We start from the raw sequence: 24,501 nt of genomic DNA on the forward strand, positions 1-24,501 counted from the left end.
CACACTTGGGGGAAGTAAGATCCCACATGCTGTGTGGTATAGCCAAAAAATAAAAACTAAAAAACTTTAAAAAAAAAAAAAAAATGTCTACCAGGGAAGCTTATTACCAAGTCAGCACCCAGGGTTTTTATTTAGAGGTTGGTCATGTAGACATCATCTTCCTGGCATGTACCGGAATTCAAAATGCCCAGAAGGAACGCAGTTGTTCAGCATAAACCACATTGTTTGTTAAACAGTTTAGGTATAGTGAGCCACTTTTGTCAGTTAGACTGATGGATCTCTTCCCCAGACCCAAGTTTCCAGACACAGCCCAACCTCTTATGCAGGCCTTTCAAAGGAGTGCAGTGAGTCCTGCTCTGTTAACTCTTTCTGCACACAGCCAATATAGAACTTCTTTCTCTAGAGCATAGTTCCCCTGTCTTTTTAAACTTTGTGTTAATGACTGCAAAGTCGTTTCATTCTTTAGTCAATTTTTTAACTTATTTAGCCCTGGGAAACTAAAATAAATATACTAATCTATCAATAATCTTGTGATTACTGTGTTATAGATGATAGCATAAGTACCCCACTGTAATGTGAGAACTTTTCAGGTATTTTGTTACAGGTCAGAATTTTAAAATTGCTGATTATTATTCTGATAAAAAAATAAATCCAGAGTATTTTCTTAATTTTAAAATCTTGTTTGACTTTTTTTGAATAAAAATGGGAGACCTGGGTTCAATCCCTGGGTTGGAAAGATTCCCTGGAGAAGGGAAAGGCTACCCACCCCAGTGCAAGGAGATCCAATCAGTCCATCCTAAAGGAAATCAGTCCTGAATATTCATTGGAAGGACTGATGCTGAAGCTGAAACTTTGATACTTTGGGCACCTGATGCAAAGAACTAACTCATTTGAAAAGACCCTGATGCTGGGAAAGATCGAGGGCGGGAGGAGAAGGGGATGACAGAGGATGAGGTGGTTGGATGGCATTACCAACTCAATGGACATGAGTTTGAGTAAACTCTGGGAGTTGGTGATGGACAGGGAGGCCTGGCGTGTTGCAGTCAATGGGGTTGCAGAGTTGGACACGACTGAGGGACTGAACTGAACCCACTCCAGTATTTGGCCTGGAGAATTCCACGAACTGTATAGTCCGTGGAGTCACAAAGAGTCGGCCTCAACTGAGCGACTTTCACTTTCACAAATGACTTTGAATTTTATTGTTTTTGTTTTTTTAATGTAATTTATTATTTTATCTTTTTTAAAAAAATTCATTTTCATTTATTTATTTGGCTCTGCTGGGTTTTAGTTATGGCACTCAGATCTCCTTAGATCTTTAGTTGCAGCATGTGGGATCTAGTTCTCTAATCATGGATCAAACCTGAGCCCCCTGCATTGGGAAGTCTTAGCCACTGGACCACCAGGGAAGTCCCCATTATTTTACCTTTTTGATATAGTTAACTATTAATATGTCTTCAAAGAAAAGCACTAGAAATTGTTTAAAAATCTTTGCTAATAAGGTTGTTCATTGAAAAACAAAGAATACAGAAAATGAAATTCTTGAACTCTGTCTCCTACCTTGCTCTCAAGTCAAATCCTTCAGGTTTCTTTGGGATAATTATTAGTAAATTATGAGTTAGTATGAAGGTGAAAAACTCTCAGTTGTGTCCGACTCTTTGTGACCACGTAGACTGAATCCCTCAGACTCCTCTGTCCATGGGATTCTCCAGGCAGGAATACTGGAGTGGATTGTCATTCCCTTCTCCTTGGGATCTTCCCGACCCAGGGATTGAACCCAGGTCTCCTGCATTGCAGGAAGATTCTTAACCTTCTGAGCCACCAGAGAAGCCTTTTAGTTAGTACAGTAATTCTTTTCTATAATATGCCTGTATATGTTTGTGTCTTGGAATATATGTAATTGTTTTCCTTAAAATAAAAATAAGATGATACTGTGTATATTGTTCTGCAACTTGATTTTTTAAATGCAACAATAATTTTTGAAATCTTACAACATTACTGCATATAAAGCTACCTCATTATTTACGCCTAGATTTCTATAGCGTAAATGCATTATAATTTATTTAGTCATTCTCTGTTGGACAGTTTAAGTTGTCTTTAAATTTTTGCAAAGACATCCTTAAGTATTTATCTTCTCCACCTTTAAGCATTTTTCTGTAGGTTGTTTTTGTAGTTATAACAATTTCTTTTACTTTCAGTGAAAAATGTTGCTAATAATGATCGAGATGAGTCTGTGAGCACTAAAAATTCAAACCCAGGAAGGTCGCAAAAGGATGCTCAGACAGTTGAAGAAGAACTGCAGTCTCTGACTTTATCTGAACAGGATTCAGAACAGAATGCATTAGAACTAGACGTAAATCAAAAGAAAAGAAGAAGAAAGAATCAGGGTGAAGGTAGTGAACAAGAAGTGCATCTTTCAGGAAGTGCCACTGTTCACCCAGGCTCTTCTAAAGGAGAAAAACACAAAAGTAAGTTTATTACATATTTTAACAGCCCCCATATTACTTGTGAAGACATGTATAACTTAACTGTGCTCCTTCTGAATAATAGCAGCTAATGATGCGTATTCACTGGTTCTGTTTTCATGGTACCGTGTTAAACCCTTTTAATTTAAAGGAAAAATAGTTTATTGTTTAAAAAAAATGAAGTGAAATTAATTTTTTCCTCTAAATTTTGTCTTTGAGAAGTGTTACCTCTTAGGTACTCATATTAACAAGGTTCCAAGTCACACGTATATAGTTAAATGTGTGTACTGTATCTATTAATAAATCATGGGTTTTTATGTCCTACCTCTACAGAGCCCCTCTATGAACCCAAAATAAGTTGTTTAATTTGTATAAAAGGGGTGTGTGTGTGTGTGTGTGTGTCTGTGTGTGTGTCTGTGTCTGTGTCTGTGTCTGTGTGTCTGTGTCTGTGTGTGTCTGTGTGTTCCTGTTCCTTTCAGTCGCTCCAGGTCTTTGCGACCCTGTGGACTGTATAGCCTGCGTGGGTCCTCTGTCCATGCAATTTTTCAGGCAAGAATACTGGAGTGGGTAGCCATGCCCTCCTCCAGGAGATCTTCCCGGACCTCAGGGATTGAACCTGTGTCTCTTATGTCTCCTGCATTTGCAGGCAGTTTCTTTACCACTAGCGCCACCTGGGAAGCTCTACCGAAATAAATATTCCTCCGTTTTTATTTTGTTGAACTCCCTAGAATGTAGACATTTTGACACTTCTGAATTCCTGGGGAATGAGAGCTAAGAGTTAAGGGACATCTTAGTCTCTTTCTTTAAGAGTTCATGTATAGATTACTATATATGTGAATACATATATATGGATTACTATATCTAAGTAATATAGATTCCTTAAAGCAGATAACCAAGTAAAGAGAGGAAAAGATAGTAGCAGACCAGAACAATCTTTCTGTAGAATTTAAATTTTATGTGGTTTGGCTTCACCAAGATTTTAAGTGACTCCTGATAGGTAACATAGTGTGATTTATAGGCATCATAATATTATGCTCTTTTGTGGCTTAGATATTACATATAAAGGAGAATAGTTCAACTATTAAGAAATTGCGCTTTGGGCCAGTTTCGTAATCCTTACTTTATAGGGTTGTATGTGAATTCCTTTGTGCTTTTTAAAATGTTTTTGCTATCATTTTTATAATTATATGCATTTTGTATTAATAGATAGAGGCCTGTCTTTAAGTCCTGAGATTAATGAAGATGAAGCCAGTAAGGAACAAGAGCTTCCCTGTGTACAGGACACAGATGACCTTGTGGGCCTATCCTCCAGTGAGGACGCTGAGAGAAGAACTGACCCTGTTCTTTCATCCAGGTATTTTTGTGTGCTTACTCGCTTTGTCTGCATCTTCTCACGGTTACTGAGGAGGAGGGTGCCATCCCCCCTGTAACTGTGAATTTGCCTGTTTCTCTGTCCAGTTCTGGTTGTCTTTTCCGTGTGTTGCAGCTCCTTTGTTGGGTGTGTACATTTCTAGGGTTGTTGAACCTCCCTGGTGAAATCCCCTTACATCACTGTGTGATAGCATTCAGGTCTTGCTCTTTGTTCTGATGCTTGCTGTGCCACTACAGCCTTCTTGTGGTTAATGTTTGCATCGATCTATCGTTTTCTGTAAATATTTTCTCTGAACTTTGGTTTTCAGCTGTTCGAATGTGATGTATCCTGCTGAGAGTTTTTGTTTTTACTCCCAGTAAAAAACACATAAGATGAGATCTACCCTTCTAAATGAGTTTTAAAATGTACAGTGCTGCTAACTGTGAGCGCAGTGTTGTGCAGCGTGGCTGGGACTGTCTGCTGAGCAGAAGCTCTGATTCCTCCCCATGTCTGGCCCCTGCTGACCGCCATTCTACTTTCTGTTCCTGTGAGGTACTTTAGACACTTCAGATACGTGGAATCACACAATAGTTGTCCTTCCATGAGTGGCTTATTTCATCTAGCAGAATGTTTTCAGGGCTCCTCCATATTAAAGCATATGACGAGATTTCTGTTTTTATGGTCAAATAATATTCCTTTGTAGGTATATATCACATTTTCTTTATTTGTCAGTGAATATTTACGGTATTTCCATCTTTTGGTTATCATGAATAATGCTGCAATAAACATGAAATTGAAGAAAATTCTAAGAGATCTGTATTCAGTTCTTCTGGATAAATACTCAGAAGGAGAATTGCTGGATCATATGATAATTCTGTTTTAAATTTTTTGAGGAGCCTTCATACTGTTTTTATTGTGGCTGCATTTTACATTCCCACCCACAGTTCATAAGTATTCCAGTTTTTCCACATTTTTACCTGAATTATTTTATTTAAAAAATTACTACATATATTTTAATTAATTACATTTAAAAAATTAATATAATAGCTCCTCATAGGTGTGAGATGATAACTTATGGATTTGATTTGTATTTCCCTGATGATTGTGATGTTGAGCTCTTTAAATGCATAAATACTTGTTGGCCATTTGTGTATCTTCTGTGGAGAAATGTGTATTCAATTCCTTTTCCAGTTTTTTAAAAAATGTTTATTTTATTTATTTCTCTTTTGGTTGTACCTTGCAGCCTCCTGTGGGATCTTAGGTCCCTGGCGTTGAACCCCTGCCCCTGCAGTGGAAGGGCGGAGCCTTAAGGTCTGCCAGGGAAGCACCCTTTTCCAGTTTTTTAATGGAGCTATTTGTTTTTCTGTTACTAAGTTGTAGAAGTTTCTCTTCTATTTTGAATATTAAGCCCTTGTCTGATACATACTTTACATATCTGTTCTCCCATTCAGCAAGTTGCCTTTTGACTTCTGATTGTTTCCTTTGCTATACAGAAGGTTTTTAGTTTGACATAGTCGCACTTGTCTATTTTTGCTTTTCTCACCTGTGCCTTTTGTGTCATGTCCAAGAAATCATTGCCAGTACCAGTCTTCTGAAGCTTTCCCCCAGTTTTCCTTTAGTTTTACCCTTTAAGGTGTTTTATCAGGGTTCTGTAAGGTTTAAGCATCTTCAGTTCAGTTCAGTTCAGTTCAGTCGCTCAGTCGTGTCCGACTCTCTGCGACTCCATGAATCACAGCACGCCAGGCCTCCCTGTTCATCACCAACTCCTGAAGTTCACGCAGTAGACCTGGGTTCAGTCCCCAGTCCACGGACTAAAATCCCACAAGTTGTGCAGCACAGCTGAGAAAGGGGAAGAAAAAATGTTACCTTTAAATCTTTAATACATTTTGAGTTAATTTTTGTGTATAAGATAAAGGTCCAGTTTCATGTGTGTGTGTGTATTTCTAGCTTTCCCAACATAACTTGTTGAAGAGATTATCCTTTTCCTATTGTGTAGTTTTGGCATCCTGTCAAAGATCATTTAATCATTTATGCGTGGGTATATTTCTGGGCTGTTTTTTCTGATCCATTGGTCTCTGTATACCCGTTTCTGAAAAATCTGATGAAAACCACTTATTGTCATGTAAAGTACATGTATGCACATGTGCCAATTTATTCACAAAATTCAGGATATTAATAGTTGCTTTGAAGACAAGCCATAGATCTCAGGTCTTTAACTTGCTGGGTGAAAGATATCTAAGTTTTCACCTCAGACACGCATAGACTATGCACAAAACAATCCTGTTATGACTGTTTAAATCCCATTGGTTTTGTAAAACAGTGAGCTGATTCTATAATTGTTATGTCTGTAAGAGTGAAGGGTCATGAATGGTAAAGACAATTTTGGAAGACAACTCTGGAGATGAAATGTATTGGCTTATTCTAAAGCTAGAGTAATCAGAAGTGTGGTACTGGGAAAGGACAAGTTGACTGGGAGGAACTGGATGTAGAATCTGGGAGGAGAAATAGGAATCTGGTAGATGGCAGAGGCAGCATTAGCAGCTATCTCCCGTATCCTATGATAAACCATAGTGGAAAAGAATATTAAAAAGAATATGTGTGTGTGTGTAACCAGATCACTGTGCTGAGTAACAGGAATTAGAAATATTATAAGTCAGCTATACTTCAATAAAAATAGATAAGAAAAAAAAGAAATATGTACGGTAAAAAAGAGATTAGCAGGTAAAGATTGAATTAACCATTCATTAAATGGTGTTTAGATATGAAAAAAATGATAGTAGATCCCTATTTTACCCTATGCAGAAACTTTCATAGATTAAAGATGACATATATAAAGCAAATCTTTAAAACTTTTAAGAGAAACTGTAGAAAAATATTTTTGTGATGTCAAGGATTTCTTAAGACATATAAAGCACAAAGTTTAAAGGATAAAATTGATAAATTCAACTGCAGTAACAATAAATACTTTTATTGACAAAAGGCTCCATGAAGTAAAACACAAGTTGCTGATTATGAGGTTTTACATGTAGCATCTAACCAAAAAAAGATTATACAAAGAGCACTGGGAAAAGAAACACCCAGTAGGAAAAAAAACATGACTAAATGTGAATTTGTGTTGAAATTGAATGCTGGCCACTACCTAGTCATTATTTATATTATTGTTAGTTGAAATATTTCATGATACAGCAGCCCTCTCCTTCTGTGGTGCCCCGTGAACTGCAGCTTGTGCGTATTGGAACTGTGTCCTTGATTTCCATGACTCTTGGGTAATGCGATAGTACCGTATGAAGGACTGCCGATAGTAAATTTTAATGAACAATAATTCCTAAACTTTGCACATACATTTGATTTGTGAACCCCGTGTAGCTGAGTTTTTCATTTTGTAACTTCTTGAGCACTTACCCTGTTCATTGTGGCTGTTACTGTCTCCTAAGGTACAGTGTTTTAATAACATGGTGCAAGAAAGGATCTCAGAGAAACCAAAATACCTGTTTTGTTTATTACGTGATATGAAGGATCATCTTCCAGAATTTTAACTTTGTATATTTTTAAAAATCTTTTAAATGTTTAGTAGAAGATGTATATTACTAAAAGGTTCTCTTCCTATATATTTCCATTTCCTTCATAGTCAACAAGATGTCGTATCAGTAGCAACTGAGACTGCAGAATCAAACACTTCAGATTTGCCTTCATCAGAAGGTGGAGTTAGAGCATTGTGTGAGGTGAACAATGCTGAGAGTAGCTGTACAGAAGAAAGAGATGTTGACCTAAAAAATAAATCACTGTAAGTATTTTACATGGTGGTATTTTAAAATTTGTTTTTAAAATTTTGATAATTTGTCATTAAAAATGATGATAATGTTGTTTTCTTAAGGGATTAGGAGGGCACTATAGACTTAGCAGCAGCAGCAGCATAGACCATTTAGTATGTAATTGTACTGTGGCCTGAGAGACATCAAAGTTTTTTACTTTTATATTTCATTACAGAAAGATTATCTTTTATATCTGATATATAGTAGTGATAGGAGTTATAGCAAAGTGGTAACTTAGAATGAAATTCTAAAATAATTTGGAAACCTAAATATTTGCTATGAGATTTAACTTTTACTTGGTCTGAGTTATTTTTCATACCTGTTGTCAAAGTAATAGATTTTGATATTGATACTTTAAAGAGATTATGTGCTGTGCTTGCTAGTGTGAAAATAGTGGTTAAATTAATACCTTCAGTAAAAACAATTAAAGCACTGCAAGACTTCCTTTGAAAAGATGTCTCAAAAATTCAGATTTCCTTTTTGTCTCCTTTATAACTCCTCTGATGGGCTTAAAAGATGTTTATGAATTTTTATTGTCAGTAAAGCATGGTCACATTGAGAATCAGATTTGTTTATTTTTTAAATTGTTTTTGACTGAGTGTTTTGTGGGATCTAAGTTCCCCAGCCAGGGATCAAACCTGTGCCCTCCACAGTGAAAGTGCAAAGTCCTAACTACTGGACTGCAGGTAATTCCCAAGACTTATTTTTTTCCAATAAAAATAGAAACTAGCCTTTGGAAGAGGCAATATATTCCTGGGGTTCAAACATTCAAAAGTACAAGAAGTTATACAGTGAAGTATCTCCTCTACCATGTCCCCATTTACCCTAACAAGTAAACAGTGTTACTTATTTCTGACATTCTTTCAGAGATTAAAAAATTAAAACACAAACAAAAAAACTGACATTAAAGCTAATACAGATACACAAAGTACATTTTTTTTTTTACTCTTTTCAAAAACTTAGTGGTAGCATAGTATACTTGCTGTTTTGCAAGTTTTTGTCTCATATCCTCATAGCTTTACTTATTTATTTATTAGCTTCTTTATTATTTTTATAGTTGCATACTGTTCTGTTGATTGGATGAATTACAGTTTATATTATCCATGCCCTGCTGATGATTCTGTATGTTGTTTTTACAGGCAGTGCTTAGAAGCTTATACCTCTTTCCTTTCACCTTTGTGCAGTGTATTTGTAGGTTAAGTTTCAAACATGAACTTGCTAGCCCAAAGCATCTATTTGTATGTGAGTGTGTGTACATTTATATACATTTGCAATTTTAATAGATACTTCCAAAATGCTCTTCCAAGAGTTATTCTAGTTTATATTTCCATTAACAATATAAGAAATGTCTCCCTTACCAACAGTGTTACAAACTTGGATTTTTGCCAGTCTTGATAGATTGTAAAAGAAAATAGTATCTCAGTATGATATATCTACCTCCTCCTTTTGACCAGGCATAATTCTAGTATTTTTTTCCCCTTCAGTTGCTTATTTAAAAATTTTCTGTACCTAACAAAAAGTCAAAAGAATGGAATAATGAGCATTTGTATATGATTCCCCTTAGAGTCTCTGATTCTTAGTATCTTTCACATTTGTGCTTACTTGCTCTACTTTTAATTGGTATTCAATATGTTTCTCATTAGGAGTGAAATTGAGCATCTCTTCACGTTTCAAACCTATCTTTATTTTTTTGTGTGTGAGTTCATACCGTTTGTCCAGTTTTCTAATGAGTTATTATTGGTGTTATTTTGTAGGAGGTCTTTATATTTTTGAGAGGTTAGTCTTGTAATATGAGTTGTAAAACATGCCTTGGTTTGTAGTTTGACTTACAACGTATCTTTTGGCCATGTAAAAGCTTTTTATTTTTATATTATCAGATCTCTCTCTCTTTCTCCTTCTTTTCTTTTTTTTCCTTTTATGGCTCCTGATTTTTTAATCAAGTTTTAGAAAGGCTTATCCTATTTCAAATTTATAAAAGAATTGATTCATGTTTTCTCTGTGGTTTCACTTAAATCTTTGTTTCATTTGGAATATATTGTGAGTACAATGCAAGGGGTGAAACTTATTTTATTCCCTAGTATTACTAGTTTTCCCATCACCATTTAATTGAATATTTATTAAAAAGATATATTAACTTTTGTGTTCATTTTATTCTGTTTTGAAATGCTAACTTTATTGTATACTAAAATCATATGTATTTCAAATTATCTCAGTTTTTGTTTCAGTTATCTGTTTTTCATGTATTAGTACCACACTATTTTAATTATCGATGCTGACTATTGTAAATATCTGATAAAGCAAATTAGTAATCCTTCATTGCTCTTCTTCAGTTTTCTTTGCTACTTTTATTGTAAGTAAGCTTAAAAGAGTTCTTTTCTAGCTCTAAATGAATTGTTACAGAATTTTCCAGAATTTCTTTTGAATATGTCTGCATGTTGGTAAAATTTGAAGGATGTTAATTTTCTAGGGAAACTGATCAAACAGAAACTATTAAACCAATGACAAGGGGACGACTCCAGAGACCTAAACCCAATTTATCAAGGGCAATTGGGAAGAAATCAGGTCTTTCACGAGGTAAAACAGATGCAGAGGACAAGAGTTTGCATAAAGAAACTCCTGTTGAAAAGGTATGGACTAAGAGGCATAATGGAAATTAAAATTATAAAGTTTTTTTCCTAAGTAGTTGGGAATAAAAATGTTTAACTTGTAATTACAAAGTAAATGATAATAAAGCCAAGATATAAGAAATTCACACATTAATAAATTGTCTTACTAGCCTCATAAACATTTTCTTTAGAATGTCAGATATATCATTTTGAACATCCTTAGTAGTGATAAAGCTATCTTTTGTTTACTTATATAAGATTTTTATTAAAAGTATTTTTTAAACCAGCTATAGTGAAATTATACCCATAGCTCTCTTTTCTAAATACAGATATATTCCTCTGTCTTTCTTTTATAGATTTTCTCTTTTTATGAAAATAAACATTTTGGTATTTTTTAGTTATAACATATATTGCATTTAAAACTTTTTTCTCTGAAACAATTGATACTCTCTTTGGATCAGTTGATCTTTTTAATAGCTACATCAAATTAACATTATTATTAATTTACCTACCATTTCTCTGATGTTTAGGTTGTTTCCATTTTTTTTAACTCTATAAGTAAAAGCAGTTTTGTAAATAGTAAAGAGTAAATTTCTAGAGGTGGTAGGGATTACTGGGCCATAGTATTTAAAGTGTATTTTTGGCTCTTGTTACGTATTATCAAACTGACAGTCAAAAAAAAATGAATCTTAGGAACTCGTTGGCAGTCTAGTGGTTAGAACTCAATGCTTTCACTGCCTGGGTCTGGATTCAATCCCAGGTCAGGGAATTAAGAAGCCACAAGCCATGCAGCAACCCCCCTAAATCTATTTACATTTCTATAAGCATTATGAATGTTTGCTTCATTATATCTTTGCCAGTATTATTTAAAATGTTTTATTTTTGCTAAAATAATTCTTTAAATTTTAGTCTGCTTTTTTCCTCTTATGTGAAATCTTTCCATACTTTTTATAATATGGTTATTATAGTCTCATAAAATGTTTTTAAATTCTAGAAAATTGGGAAAATACAGACTTACGTAAAAATTAAAATAGAAATTAATTGTTTAGTCCACACGCAACCAACTGTTTTATGATATATCCTTCCAACTTTTTTTTTTTATAAAGTTGAGTAGTATTGTTAATTCAATTTTGTATACTTTTGTATTTTAACGTTTCATAAATATTTTTTCACATCATTAAATGTCTTTTGAAAACATGATTTTTAGTGACTTCATAATTTCATAATATTCTATCAGTGAGTGTAACTAAATTTATTTAACCATTTATTCACTATTGGATATTTGTCAGTTTATAGTATTTGCTGTTTTGCATAATGTTCCAGTGACCATCCTTGTACTTAAGTCTTTGTCTAAATATTTTCTTAGAGTAGCATCTAAGAAATGATATTACTGGGTCAAAGAATAGGAAGATTATTAAAGCTCTTGATAGATATTGGTAAGGATATATCAATTTGTACTTATATTAGTAATGTATGAGATTATATGTTTAAAATGTTCTCATCTGTGTTTATGATTTTAACAACTGTCTTCTAATAATTAGAAGTACAAAGAAGAGAAATTTATTATTTCCACTTATTTATTATAAAGTTTTTGTTAAGTAGATTAAATATAAAAAATTAAATTTGTAGAATCCCATTGAAAAGGATGGTATTTCTGGAATGGAGAATACAGAGAAAGTAAACCCAGAACCTGACACTGTATCTAAGTAAGTATTTATGAAATAGAATAAAAATAGTAACTTTTAGGAATGATTGTAATGGCTTGTTTTTTACTTGCTAATATCTGAAGTTTATTTTCAGCTAGTGTAATTAAGTCTATTTTTAATTATAGGAATTGTTGAAACATTTAATAATGCTATTTATGCTTGCTATTACAAGCATAATAAATACACTTAAATAAATTATGATGTGGGTCCACTAGTTAACAAATCTTGTTAGATAAACTAATGGTTAAGATGTGTGTTGATGGATAATTTTATTTATAGCAAGGGGTTTCAAAAGGGCATGTTTAGGGGAGTTCCCTGGTAGTCCAGTGGTTTGGGCTCTGTGCTTCCACTGCTGCGTCACACATTCAGTCCCTGGCTGGGGCTCTAAGATCCTACATGCTGCTCGGTGTGGCCAAAAACAAAAAAACAACAGAATATTTAACATGGAGTGAGAACTAGAATAGGTCTTGGTCCAATGTAAATCTGAACCAGTGGATTCAGGACTGTATATTTATGCCATAATCTATGTCTAGTGCCCTGAAGGTGTATGTTACACAGTGGTGTCCTGATTGGGTAATAATATTCCATACTTGTCAGGTATAGATTTTTTTTCCAATTTTGTGGTGAAAATTTGATTTAAAAATACTTTTTTATAGTCATGCTTCTAGGACTGTATCTGTTTTAGAGAGTTAAAGGTTTTAGAGGTATGTGTATCTTTGCAGGTGTCTTGACATTTGTGAATTATTTTGTATTTCCAAATGGTTTACTTATTTGTACCTGGGAGAAGGGAGTACTGAAAATAAGTCTGTGATATATGAGTAATTCTGTGACTTCAGAATAACCATTGATTTTATTCCTTTGTAATTGCTCTAGTTTGAGTGAAAAAACTTGTCTGCAGGAAGATGATCAACCAAAGGCTTTCAGACCTGCACGACTAATGCGGGGCTTATTACAAAGACCAAAACCAAATATAGGTAAAGCTGCTGAAAGAAAAGAAACTCTTACATCACAGGAAAAACCTGGTGCCAGTATAGAAAAGAATGAAAATGAACCCTGTATTGACAGAGATGTAAGTACTCTGATGCCCTCCAGTTTTTTGTTAAGCAAAACATAAGCCTGCTTTCATCTCCCTTTTTAAAACATCAATATTATACAGTTATCTACACTGTTCTTTAAATTTAATGCCCATATGTCATAGCCAGAAGCTTTGTGAAGGCACTTAGCTCTCAGCCCTGTGAATTTTAAGCATTTGTATCATGAATCATCTACTTTCACCTTATGCATGTTTGGATGTGCCTTCTTCCCCATCACTCAGCAGGTGTGATTACACTCCCCTTTTGAAGGGAATTACAGGATTATACTCCTCTTTTGAAAATATAGGTAGCTGTCTGAATTTTAACACTGACTTAAAATAGAATGTTAAAAGCTCCCTACTATAATATTCCAACAACAAAGATTATAAATTTTAGATATTTACATAATAACTGGTCTTTGTGATAAGAGTAAAAATTGGTATGGTTTGAGATTGGAATTTCTTTTGTAGTAATTCCCAAGGTCTATAATGTGATTATAGTAATTCAAAAGATTTAGAAAGACAGAACCCAAGGGATAATTTTAACAGATTCCTTGCTTTCTGACTGGGAAGAAAAGAATAGGGGCTTTGAGGTGAGATCAAAGGTGGCCTATAAAATTTTCTATATCTTAAGAAAAAACATTAAAAAGTGCCTCTTAGGAAATTCCCTGTTGATCCAGTGGTTAGGATTCTGTGCTTCTGCTGCTGGGAGCCTGGGTAAGATCTCCTAGCTGTACAGCCCAGCACCCCAAAAAAAAGTGCCCCTTGAATATCATTTTACAGTTTTGAAATGTTTACCATTTTCCTTGTACTCAAATTGTACATAATTTTCAATTAAATATTTTATAAATGGGTGTTTCATGCTAAGACCTAAAACTTTTTTAAAAATGTGTTTGTTTTATTAAGACTTCTGAACAGATAGAAGATCAATCATGTGAAAATTTTGAGTGTGAAGACATTGCATCACTAACGGAAAAAAAAGACAGTTCCTTTCAAAATGTGCAGTCAGATGAGCCCAAGACTGTTAATGAATGTCTCAGGTAAGCTTCGTCTTATTGATGATATAATATTTGAATTATATGTAAAGTTTTAGAAATTATCAAACATTTTTTAAAAACAATAGCAAATCAGATTGATTTGTTATCTGTTTATCAAGTTACATAATATATACAAACATGCATTCACCTTTCAAGGCAGTTTATCTCACTGCCTTCATGTTGATTTCTCACTTATTGGTATTTTGATGAATTTTCAGTTCAGTTCAGTTCAGTTCAGTCGCTCAGTCGTGTCCGACTCTCCGCGACCCCATGAATCACAGCACGCCAGGCCTCCCTGTCCATCACCAACTCCCGGAGTTCACTCAAACTCATGTCCACAGAGTCGGTGATGCCATCCAGCCATCTCATTCTCTGTAGTCCCCTTCTCCTCCCGCCCCCAACCTTTCCCAGCATCAGAGTCTTTTCCAGTGAGTCAACTCATCGCATGAGGTGGCCAAAGTATTGCAGTTTCAGCTTTAGCATCATTCCTTCCAATGAACACCCAGGATTGATCTCCCTTAGAATGGACTGGTTTTACCCATCACAAATTAGACCTTGAGTTATTAATAACATGGATAGTTATTAATATCACTTGACAAGCATATTAACTTATATGTCTGTATCCAAATGTGAAAATGTTACTTTAGTATTTGTTTCTTTAGGCAGAGATTGATCACACATATGTAAATCATATGTAATACTTATATGTATAAATTGATACCTTTTTACAGCCAAAGTTCTCTGTATTTGTTATTTCCCCTCTGGAGGATACCAAACTAGATCAACAGAACTATTCAGTTCAGTTCAGTTCATTTCAGTTGCTCGGTCGTGTCCGACTCTTACGACCTCGTGAATCACAGCACGCCAGGCCTCCCTGTCTATCACCAACTCCCGAAGTTCACTCAGACTCATGTCCATCGAGTTGGTGATGCCATCCAGCCATCTCATTCTCTGTCGTCCCCTTCGCCTCCTGCCCCCAATCCCTCTCAGCATCAGAGTCTTTTCCAGTGAGTCAACTCTTCGCATGAGGTGGCCAAAGTATTGGAGTTTCAGCTTTAGCATCAGTCCTTCAGTGAACACCCAGGATTGATCTCCTTTAGAATGGACTGGTTGGATCTCCTTGCAGTCCAAGGGACTCTCAAGAGTCTTCTCCAACACCACATTGCTGCTGCTGCTAAGTCACTTCAGTCATGTCCGACTCTGTGTGACCCCATAGACGGCAGCCTGGAGTGGGTTGTCATTTCCTTCTCCAATGTGTGAAAGTGAAAAGTGAAAGTGAAGTCGCTCAGTCATGTCTGACTCGTAGCGACCCCATGGACTGCAGCCTACCAGGCTCCTCCGTCCATGGGATGCTCTAGGCAAGAGTACTGGAGTGGCTTGCCATTGCCTTCTCCAACACCACATTAGTATGCTTTAAAATATTTTTTCCTTTTGGGAATATTCAGTGCACAAAAGTAGTGAGAACAGAATAACAGATTCCTGTGTACCTACTATCTGGTTTCAGCAGTTATTCATATTTTACCAGTCTTTGCATTCACAGTCTGGCCTATTGTATACTTTATTAAAGCTATATGAACCTGTTTAAATACTACCTAACCTATGAGTGAAAGCTAGGTTTCCTGAACTACTCAAAAGGTCTCTGTTAGAAGACAAAAAAATTCCTTTATTCCTCTCTCCTTTCTCTATTCCTTTGCTTTTTACTTCCCTCTCTGTATCCTCTCCCTATGCCCCCAACCTATTTCTCTGCTTTGCCGTAGAAATTCTGGGTAGAACCCTATATATACAACTGCATTGCTGCTGTTGTTTAGTTGCTATGTTGTGCCTGACTCTGCAACTCCATGGACCGTAGCCCACCAGGCGTCTCTATCCATGGGATTTCCCAGGCAGAAATACTGGAGTGGGTTGCCGTTTTCTTCTCCGGGGATCTTCCTGACCCAGGAATTGAATCTGTGTCTCCTGCACTGGCAGGCAGATTCTTTACCACTGAAAGCCACCTGGGAAGGCTGTACAATTGCATTATTACATATCTCTGAGACAGATATTAATTACAGCCTGACACTGTTGAAAAATATCTAGGGACTGAAAAAAAAGAGAAATATCCCTACAGGCAAATGCCCCAGAAAAGGGCAATAATGTAGGTGAAGTGGAGACAATTTGAAAGAAACTGGAAGAGAGATTTCCCCAAGGGAGAAGATACTGGAGTTGATCGATGCCACTGAGGAAGTAGATTTAGAAGAGACTGAAAGAAGAGAAATATCTACACCAGAAGAGGCCTAGGAGATCAAAATATTAACCAGTCACTAGGTGGTTTTTCATCCAGTTACATACTGTTATTGGGTTTACCACCTGTTATTATGATAAAGCACAAAACAGAGTGTGCTGCTGCTTTTTTGGGAAATAAGGTACTTGAAGTAGATAGTGATTGTTACCAGTAGCTATTGTGCCCAGTAGCATTCAGCAGACTGCAAAGTGCTGTTTATTTTCTTTTTTGCTTCATTCCCAGTTTATATTATGAAATCACAAACTTTTAGAGAAATGACTGTACAGGAAATCTCAATTTGAATTGTTTTTGAAAAGTGAGGAGGGGCAGACTTAGTTTTTAGTCATAAGAATATATCTTATTCAAATTATACCTCCATCCAGCTATTTGAGATCCTGGTTCGTTCTGGCCATATAAATGAGTTCTTTAACTCTTATCCAGGCATGTGTCTGGATAAAGGATAGTAAGGGTGAAAAGGTAGGCATAGCAGATACAAATTGATTTAACTCCAGGTAGAGAATGGAAGAGTCTTTCTTAATAAGTATTTGCCAACACTGATGTGAGTGACAATTAGCAAGAGACTATTCAGGCCCAATCTGCCATTTTCTAATTGACCCAGGGCTTCTGTGGTGACTCAGACAGTAAAGAATCAGCCTGCGAAGCACCTGGGTTCAATCCCTGGGTCAGAAAGATCCCCTGGAGAAGGCTGCCCACTCCAGTCTTCTTGTCTGGAGAATTCCATGGACAGAGGAGTCTGGTGGGCTGTAGTCCATGGGGTTGCGAAGAGTTGGACATGACTGAGTGACTAACACACTTTCACGGATTGATTTTATTGATAGATTTAATTATTTTAAAAATTTACTGTAATTTCCAAGGATGGAATTTTTTTTCTCTCCTTTAATTTTTAAGTTTGGCCCAAAGAGGCCTGGTGCTTCATTAATTTATTTTTATTTTATTTTTTTTTCTTGTAGGTATGTTTTTATTCCTGTTAATAAAACTGTTAAGGCTGTTAATGTTAACATTCACCTCAGTTCAATTCAGTTCAGTTCAGTCTCTCAGTCATGTCCGACTCTTTGCGACCCCATGAGCTGCAGCATGCCTGGCCTCCCTGTCCATCACCAACTCCCGGAGCCTACCCAAATTCATGTCCATTGATTCGGTGATGCCATCCAACCATCTCATCCTCTGTCATCCCCTTCTCCTCCTGCCTTCAGTCTTTCCCAGCATCAGGGTCTTTTCAAATGAGTCAGCTCTTCGTATCAGGTGGTCAAAGGATTGGAGTTTCAGCTTCAACATCAGTCCTTCCAATGAACACCCTGGACTGATCTCCTTTAGGATGGACTGGTTGGATCCCCTTGCTGTCCAAGGGACTCTCAAGAGTTTTCTCCAACACCACAGTTCAAAAGCATCAATTCTTTGGCGCTCAGATTTCTTTATAGTCCAACTCTCACATCCATACATGACTACTGGAAAAACCATAGCTTTGACTAGATGGACCTTTGTTGGCAAAGTAATGCCTCTGTTTTTTAATATGCTGTCTGCTGCTACTGCTAAGTCACTTCAGTCGTGTCCGACTCTGTGCAACCCCATAGACGGCAGCCAACCAGGCTCCCCCGTCCCTGGGATTCTCCAGGCAAGAACACTGGAGTGGGTTGCCATTTCCTTCTCCACATTAATTTTTTTTTTAATTTGAGAGTTCCTGATTTTTCAGTAGTTTTTTCTTAATGATCACATCTTTAATTGACAGGTTTAAAATTTGATTTGTGTGTGTGTTTTCTATCTTCCTTTCTTTTTTTTTTTTTTTTTAGTATTCAGGAGGATAATGGAGCAAATAAAGATGTTCAAATTCCAAAGACTCGATTTCAGAAACCAAAGCCAAATATAGGAAGGAGAACTGGAAGAAGAAGAATTTTCTCAAAGGAAGAGGTACCAAAGGAGGTAATTGCCTCTGAGGAGATGACAGCTTTGAGAGAAACTGCAAGACTGGAAACCTCACTAAGGGAGAAGGAACCTGTGGAGACTAACACTCCTAAGGAAATGGAGTCAGATTTAAAAGAAATTGGAAGAAAAGACATCTCTTCCAGGGATATAATGCCAGAATTGAGTGATGTCGCTGTGGAAATGGAGACAGATTTGAAAGAAACTGAAAAAAATGACATCTCTCCCAGGGAAAAAATGCCAGAAATAAGTGATGTCACTGCAGAAATGAAGACTGATTTGAAAGAAACCGAAAAAAATGACATCTCTCCCAGGGAGAAAATGCCAGAAATGAGTGATGTCATTGCAGAAATGGAGACAGATTTGAAAGAAACCAGAAAAAACGACATCTCTCCCAGGGAGACAGTACCGGAAATGATTAATGTCACTGCAGAAATGGGGACAGATTTGAAAGAAACTGGAAAAAATGACATTTCTCCCAGGGAGAAAATACCAGAAATGATTGATGTCTCTGTGGAAATAGAGACAGATTCAAAAGAAGCTGGAAAAAATGACATTTCTCCCAGGGAGAAAATGCCAGAAATTAGTGATGTCACTGAGGAAATGGGGACAGATATGAAAGAAACTGAAAAAAATGACATCTCTTCCAGTGGGAAAATACCAGAAATGATTGATGTCACTGTGGAAATGGAGACAGATTTGAAAGAAACAGAAAAAAATGACATCTCTCCCAGGGAGAAAATGCCAGAAATGAGTGATGTCACTGCAGAAATGGAGACAGATTTGGAAGAAACTGGAAAGAATGACATCTCTCCCAGGGAGAAAATGCCAGAAACGAATGTTGTCACTGCAGAAATGAAGGCAGATTTGAGAGAAATTGGAAAAAATGACATCTCTCCCAGGGAGAAAATGCCAGAAATGAGTGATGTCACTGCAGAAATGGAGACAGATTTGAAAGAAACCAGAAGAGAGATTTTCCCAAGGGAGGAGATAGTGGTGACTGATGCCACTGAGGAAAGAAAGACAGATTTGGAAGAGACTGAAAGAAGAGAAATGTCCCTACAGGAAAATGCCCCAGAGGAAGTTGATACTATTGGTGAAGTAGAAACAGGTTTGAAAAAAACTGAAAGAGAAATTTCCCCAAATGAGGAGATACCAGAGATGCCTCATGCTGCTGAGGATGTAGAGACAGATCTAGAAGAAACTGACAGAAGAGAAATACCTACACAAAAAAATGCCTCAGAGGTCAAAACTGTAGGTGACGAAATGGAGATAGATTTGAAAGAAATTGGAATAGAAATTTCCCCAAGGGAAAAAGTATTAGTGGGGATCAGTGCCACAGGGGAAAGAGAGACTGATTTGGAAGAAACTGGGCAGAGAGACGTTTTCTTGATGGAGAAAGCATCAGGAAAGCTGGCCGCCATTGAGGAAATAGAGGCAGATTTGAAAGACACTGGAAAAGAAATTTCCTTGACGAAAAGCAGATCAGAAGAGATCGAGAAAAGCGTGGCAGATTTGGAAAACATAGAAAAAATAGACATTTCTCTAAGGGAAAAAGAACCAGAGGAGACTGGGACCTCAAGTCGAGCTGAGGCAGATTCCTTGCAGACCAGCAGTGGTGACTACAGCAGTATGCCTTCACTGAGTAATAGAGTATGTATCTTTCTGTCCCTTAAAAATATCTTTTGAATAGTTTTCTTGGAGAAAAGTTATCAAAGTTAATTCCAGGATTATTGCCCTTGAATCAAATAACATATAAAATCACTAAAATGTTTTAATTGTGGGAAAGTTACTGTTCTTAATGTCGGTTTAAAGTTCTTCTTAGATAAAAGGAGTATAGGAAATTGGAATGAATTTGTGCTAACGCTAGTATGAACATACAGTGGAATTATTTCTTTTGACCGTACCTGTATCAGTTTTTCTCTTTATTTCCTACCCCACCTCATTTCAGTTTACTTTTAAAAGTTCCTTTTTTTAAAAGTTTCCACTTCATTGAAGTTGAAGATATTCTAACATTTTCTAGTTTTCTAACTTTTTTCTGGGTAGGTAAATGCATTTGTAGTTTGGAAAAAACATAATGTGCAATATGCAGGAAGACTTTCCTAAATTCTGTGTTTCAACATTTGTAAATGAAATTTCATTTTATTTAAAAATGAAAAACCTGCAAGCTTCTATATTTTTAAAGACAATAGAATATATAGGCTTTTGTTTGAAATGTATGACATGGCCAAGAAGTTGATTTCAGTTTTACCATAAGCTCTTTTCACATAGACAAATCAGAACGAACTTTTTGGCCAACCCAGTATATGTGCTGATTTATTTCCAGGACTTGGGCAGGGAAGTGCTATCCATGGTTCATACATCTGTAGAAGAAAAATATTCTGAAAAGGAAGTGTCAAGTCAGTTGAGTCATTTGAACATTTCTTCTCAGTCTTCTGAACTTGATAAAATAGAAGACCAGAGGATGCGACCTCCAAGTGTTCCAGAGCAGTTTTCAGATATTAATTTAAGGTACAAGTATATAGGTCTGTGTGCTTTTGAAGAGAAAGATATAAAGTTATATTTGCAGGTTATGTTAAACTAAGGTTTTAAGACATACCATCTGTAGCACAGTGTTGAAAATTTTAAGCTGGTTTTGGGGAATACTCGGAGAGGTTTGAGGTCATTTTGACAGTAGATTGTGAGAATCACCAACATACAAAATTGTGTGCAACACATACTTTTCATTCAGTACAGGTGTGACAAACCTGTATTTTCTTTGTGCAAAGATGATATAATTCCTGGGCTTATTCCTGGATTGTACCACTCATGTTTTTCAGGATCTATCAAATAGTACGATTTGTTTTCCTGTTAAGACTTAGAATTAAATATTTACTGCCAGTCTCTAAGGTTGTCCTAAGACTCCACTCCCACTGCCCCTTCATTTCATCCTAAAGCTTGATAATCCTTGTTCCAAAAGCAAATCTCTTCCTCAAGAACAGACGCCATGTGAAGTTAAGCTGACACCTTTTGTGAGAAGTAGATTCAAAAGACCTAAACCAAACTTAGCAAGAGCAGCTTCAAAAAGAGAGACTACGAAAGCAGAAAAGGATGAACCTGGGAAGGAGGTGGAAGCTGATAAAACAGAGACTGTGATACAGCAGAACTGTGAACAAATGAGTACGCTCCCTTCTCAACATGTGAGTGTTGTTTAAAATGGAGGTTTTCTGTCTTAATTATTACAATTATTAAAGTAAAACATTTGGAGTGAAAATTTGCAAATATTTTCTCATGTTATTTTAAAAAATGTATTTGTTTGACTGCTTTGGGTCTTAGTTGCAACACGTGGGATTTTTGTGGGCTTCTCTGTAGTTACAGTGTATAGGCTTAGTTGGTCCGAGGCATATGAGGTCTTAGCTCCCTGATCAGGGATCGAATCTTGAGTTCCCTGCACTGGATGGTGGATTCGTAACAACTGGAGCACCAGGGAAGTCCTTCTCATGTAATTTTTGCAGTGTTTGATATTAATGTTGCTGTACTTAATGTACCTCATTATTCCACACTTTTTTTTTTTTTTACTGTTAACAACTCTTTATTTGAAAGCGTGGGTGGCTCTGAAAAGAGCCTTTTGATTTTACAGATGCCCCTCCTACAGGAGAGCTGGGTAGGGCTTCCGGAGACCGGCCTCACTTGCCCTTTGCCTTGTGGTGGCTCTCGGTCTTCTTCGGGAGCAACACGGCCTGGATATTGGGCAAAACGCCGCCCTGGGCGATGGTGACCTTGCCCAACAGCTTGTTCAGCTCCTCGTCGTTGCGGATGGCCAGCTGCAGGTGGCGAGGGATGATGCGCCTCTTCTTGTCTCGCGTCGCATTGCCCGCCAGCTCCAGAATTTCGGCGGTCAACTACTCCAAGACCGCCGCCATGTAGACGGGTGCGCCGGCCCCGACCCGTTCAGTGTAGTTGCCTTTGTGCAGCAGGCGGTGCACCCCCCTACCGGGAAAAGCCTGCGCGGGACGAGCGCGACTTGGCCTTGGCGCGGGCCTTGCCACCTTGCTTGCCACGACCAGACATGACAGCGACACCCACTAACAGATCTCCCGCCAAACCCCTGACAAAATTGCCTCCACACCATTTTTATAAGAATCTCAAATCTCTGATGATGGACAGATACCAAGGGAAGGATTTTAAGAGGCCCCAGCTGTAGTTCAAGTTATTGAACTACATTATGTGACCGAAAATTCATTATGTGACCATAAGCCATATAATGCAGCCACTTTCTTCACAGGGAAATTGAGAATGACAGTCCATCTTTATTTCACTCTGTTGTGAAAGTGAAATAAAAAGTTAAAAGCTTGATATGAGTTAAAGGAGATGATTTTTATTTACTTGATTAACTTTGTCAAGAAGTATGATCAAGCATCAGAAACCTTGAAATGAAACGTTCACTTCATAAGTTGAGTGCTGTAAACGTACAAAGTACTTTTTTGAATTAAAGTTCTTTTACATATTAACTTAATTCTTACTATACTTGAACATTTGTGCTTTTTCCTCCTACTCTTACATTTAAAAAGATAAATCATGGAAATTCCCTGGCAGTCCAATGGTTAGGATTCTGTGCTCTAACAGCTGAGGGTCTAGGTTGAGTCTCTGGGGAACTAAAATTCCATAAGCTCCATGGCATGGCCCCCTCCTCAACCCCCTAAATCACTTTTTGTTGATTATTTTATCCAATTATAAGAATTTCAAGTTAAAAAAAAACATCTAAAAAGTTAGTCCTTTATAATGTTCCATCTCTTCCTCCCCCGTTAATCCCAAGTAGCAATTTAAAATCTACCTAAACTTTTCTGTATAGATACTTATTTATATAAATGATAGAATGTGTTGGTATTTTCATTATTTTCCAAAAATAGCATCATATCTTATAATTTTTTTCATGTACAATATTGTGAACATCTTTTTGGATCAGTATACAAGTTAAACTTCTTTTAAGTGACTGTACCATTATGTTGTAAAGAAACTTATTGCTACAATAAATATCCTTGTTATAATTTATTAGATAGTTATTTGAGTGTTTTTATAAGATACATTTCTAGAAGTAGAATTGCTGGGAATTAAAATTATTGATTGATACTGCCCTATTGTCTACAAAGACTATATCAATTTATTCTTCTAATCGTTTATTAAAGTTCTTATTTCTCTATACTTTTACCAACCCTTGATGAAATTTTTTTTATCTACCTTCTAGGATGTGGCTTCTCTAATGACATCAAGAGAAAAAGACAAATTAGATCATGGTCCAGAGGAGACTGTGATATTACCATGTGTGCAGACTGAAAAGGACCTTTCACCTTTGAGTTCTTCTGAATCTAAAGAGGAGTCTCAGTCTACACAAGCCCAGGAAAAGGAATTACTTGTCTCTATGGGGTAAAAAGTGATAGTTTTAAAAAAATCTAAAATAGAATCATTTCAAGTATTTTTTTTAAGATATGTTAGTGTAGTTTAAAAGTGAGTATCAAGAGTAGTTGGTTTATTTTTTATTCATGTAGCAGACTGCTTAAAATAGAAAATCAGTTTTAGTTCAACACATTTTAACACTTGCATGCTTATATTCACTGTTAGCTGCTTAGAATCTTATGCAAAGCAATGCATTTAAAAAATAATGTGTGTATAAGGTATGTATTCACTGCCTCTTTAAAAATTATAGTAAGGTACATATGGGCTTCATCAGTGCCTCAATGGTAAAGAATCCTCCTGCCAATGCAGGAGACATGGGTTTGATCCCTGGGTTGGGAAGATCCCCTGGAGAAGGAAATGGCAGCCCACTCCAGTATTCTTGCCTGGAAAATCCCATGGACAGAGGAGTCTGGCGGGCTACAGCCCATCGTGTCAGGAAAGAGACACGACTTGGCGACTAAACAACAACAAAGATACATATAAAATTTACTATCTAACCATTTTTAAGTGTATTGTTTAGTGGCATTAAGTACATCATCAGTGTATTGTACACCATCACCACCATTTATCTCCAGAACATTTTTCTTCCCAAACTGTAACTCTGTACCCAGTAAAGAGGAACTTCCCATTGCCCTCTCTCCAATCCCTGGCAGCCACCATCGTACTTTCTATTACTATGAATTTGGATGTTGTAGGTAACCTCACTACCTTTTGAGAATTGAAATAACTTTTTTTAATAAAATGAGATATAATCAGAAAGTAATTTAATTTTCCTTTACTGTACAAAATGTTTTTATAGTTTTATTAGATTCAAATTTTATATT

General features: G+C 36.4%; 1 protein-coding gene and 1 pseudogene across 1 annotated transcript in view; one reads left to right on the forward strand and one right to left on the reverse strand.

The window, feature by feature from the left end:
- Positions 1-24,501, forward strand: part of BDP1 (BDP1 general transcription factor IIIB subunit) — an 88,044-nt gene that overhangs the window by 18,779 nt on the left and 44,764 nt on the right. Inside the window, exons 10-20 of the mRNA XM_055421894.2 lie at positions 2,196-2,465; positions 3,669-3,816; positions 7,442-7,597; positions 10,093-10,252; positions 11,861-11,937; positions 12,811-13,006; positions 13,916-14,049; positions 18,115-19,897; positions 20,571-20,755; positions 21,204-21,423; positions 23,469-23,647. Coding sequence (XP_055277869.2) covers positions 2,196-2,465; positions 3,669-3,816; positions 7,442-7,597; positions 10,093-10,252; positions 11,861-11,937; positions 12,811-13,006; positions 13,916-14,049; positions 18,115-19,897; positions 20,571-20,755; positions 21,204-21,423; positions 23,469-23,647 — 3,508 coding nt within the window. The remainder of the gene's footprint in view (positions 1-2,195; positions 2,466-3,668; positions 3,817-7,441; positions 7,598-10,092; positions 10,253-11,860; positions 11,938-12,810; positions 13,007-13,915; positions 14,050-18,114; positions 19,898-20,570; positions 20,756-21,203; positions 21,424-23,468; positions 23,648-24,501) is intronic.
- On the reverse strand, positions 21,910-22,294 carry LOC129553189 (histone H2A type 2-A-like; annotated as a pseudogene).

This window comes from Moschus berezovskii, chromosome 18 (genome assembly GCF_049115385.1).
Source record: "Moschus berezovskii isolate FMDL1 chromosome 18, NW_MosBer_1.0, whole genome shotgun sequence".
NCBI lineage: Eukaryota > Metazoa > Chordata > Mammalia > Artiodactyla > Moschidae > Moschus > Moschus berezovskii.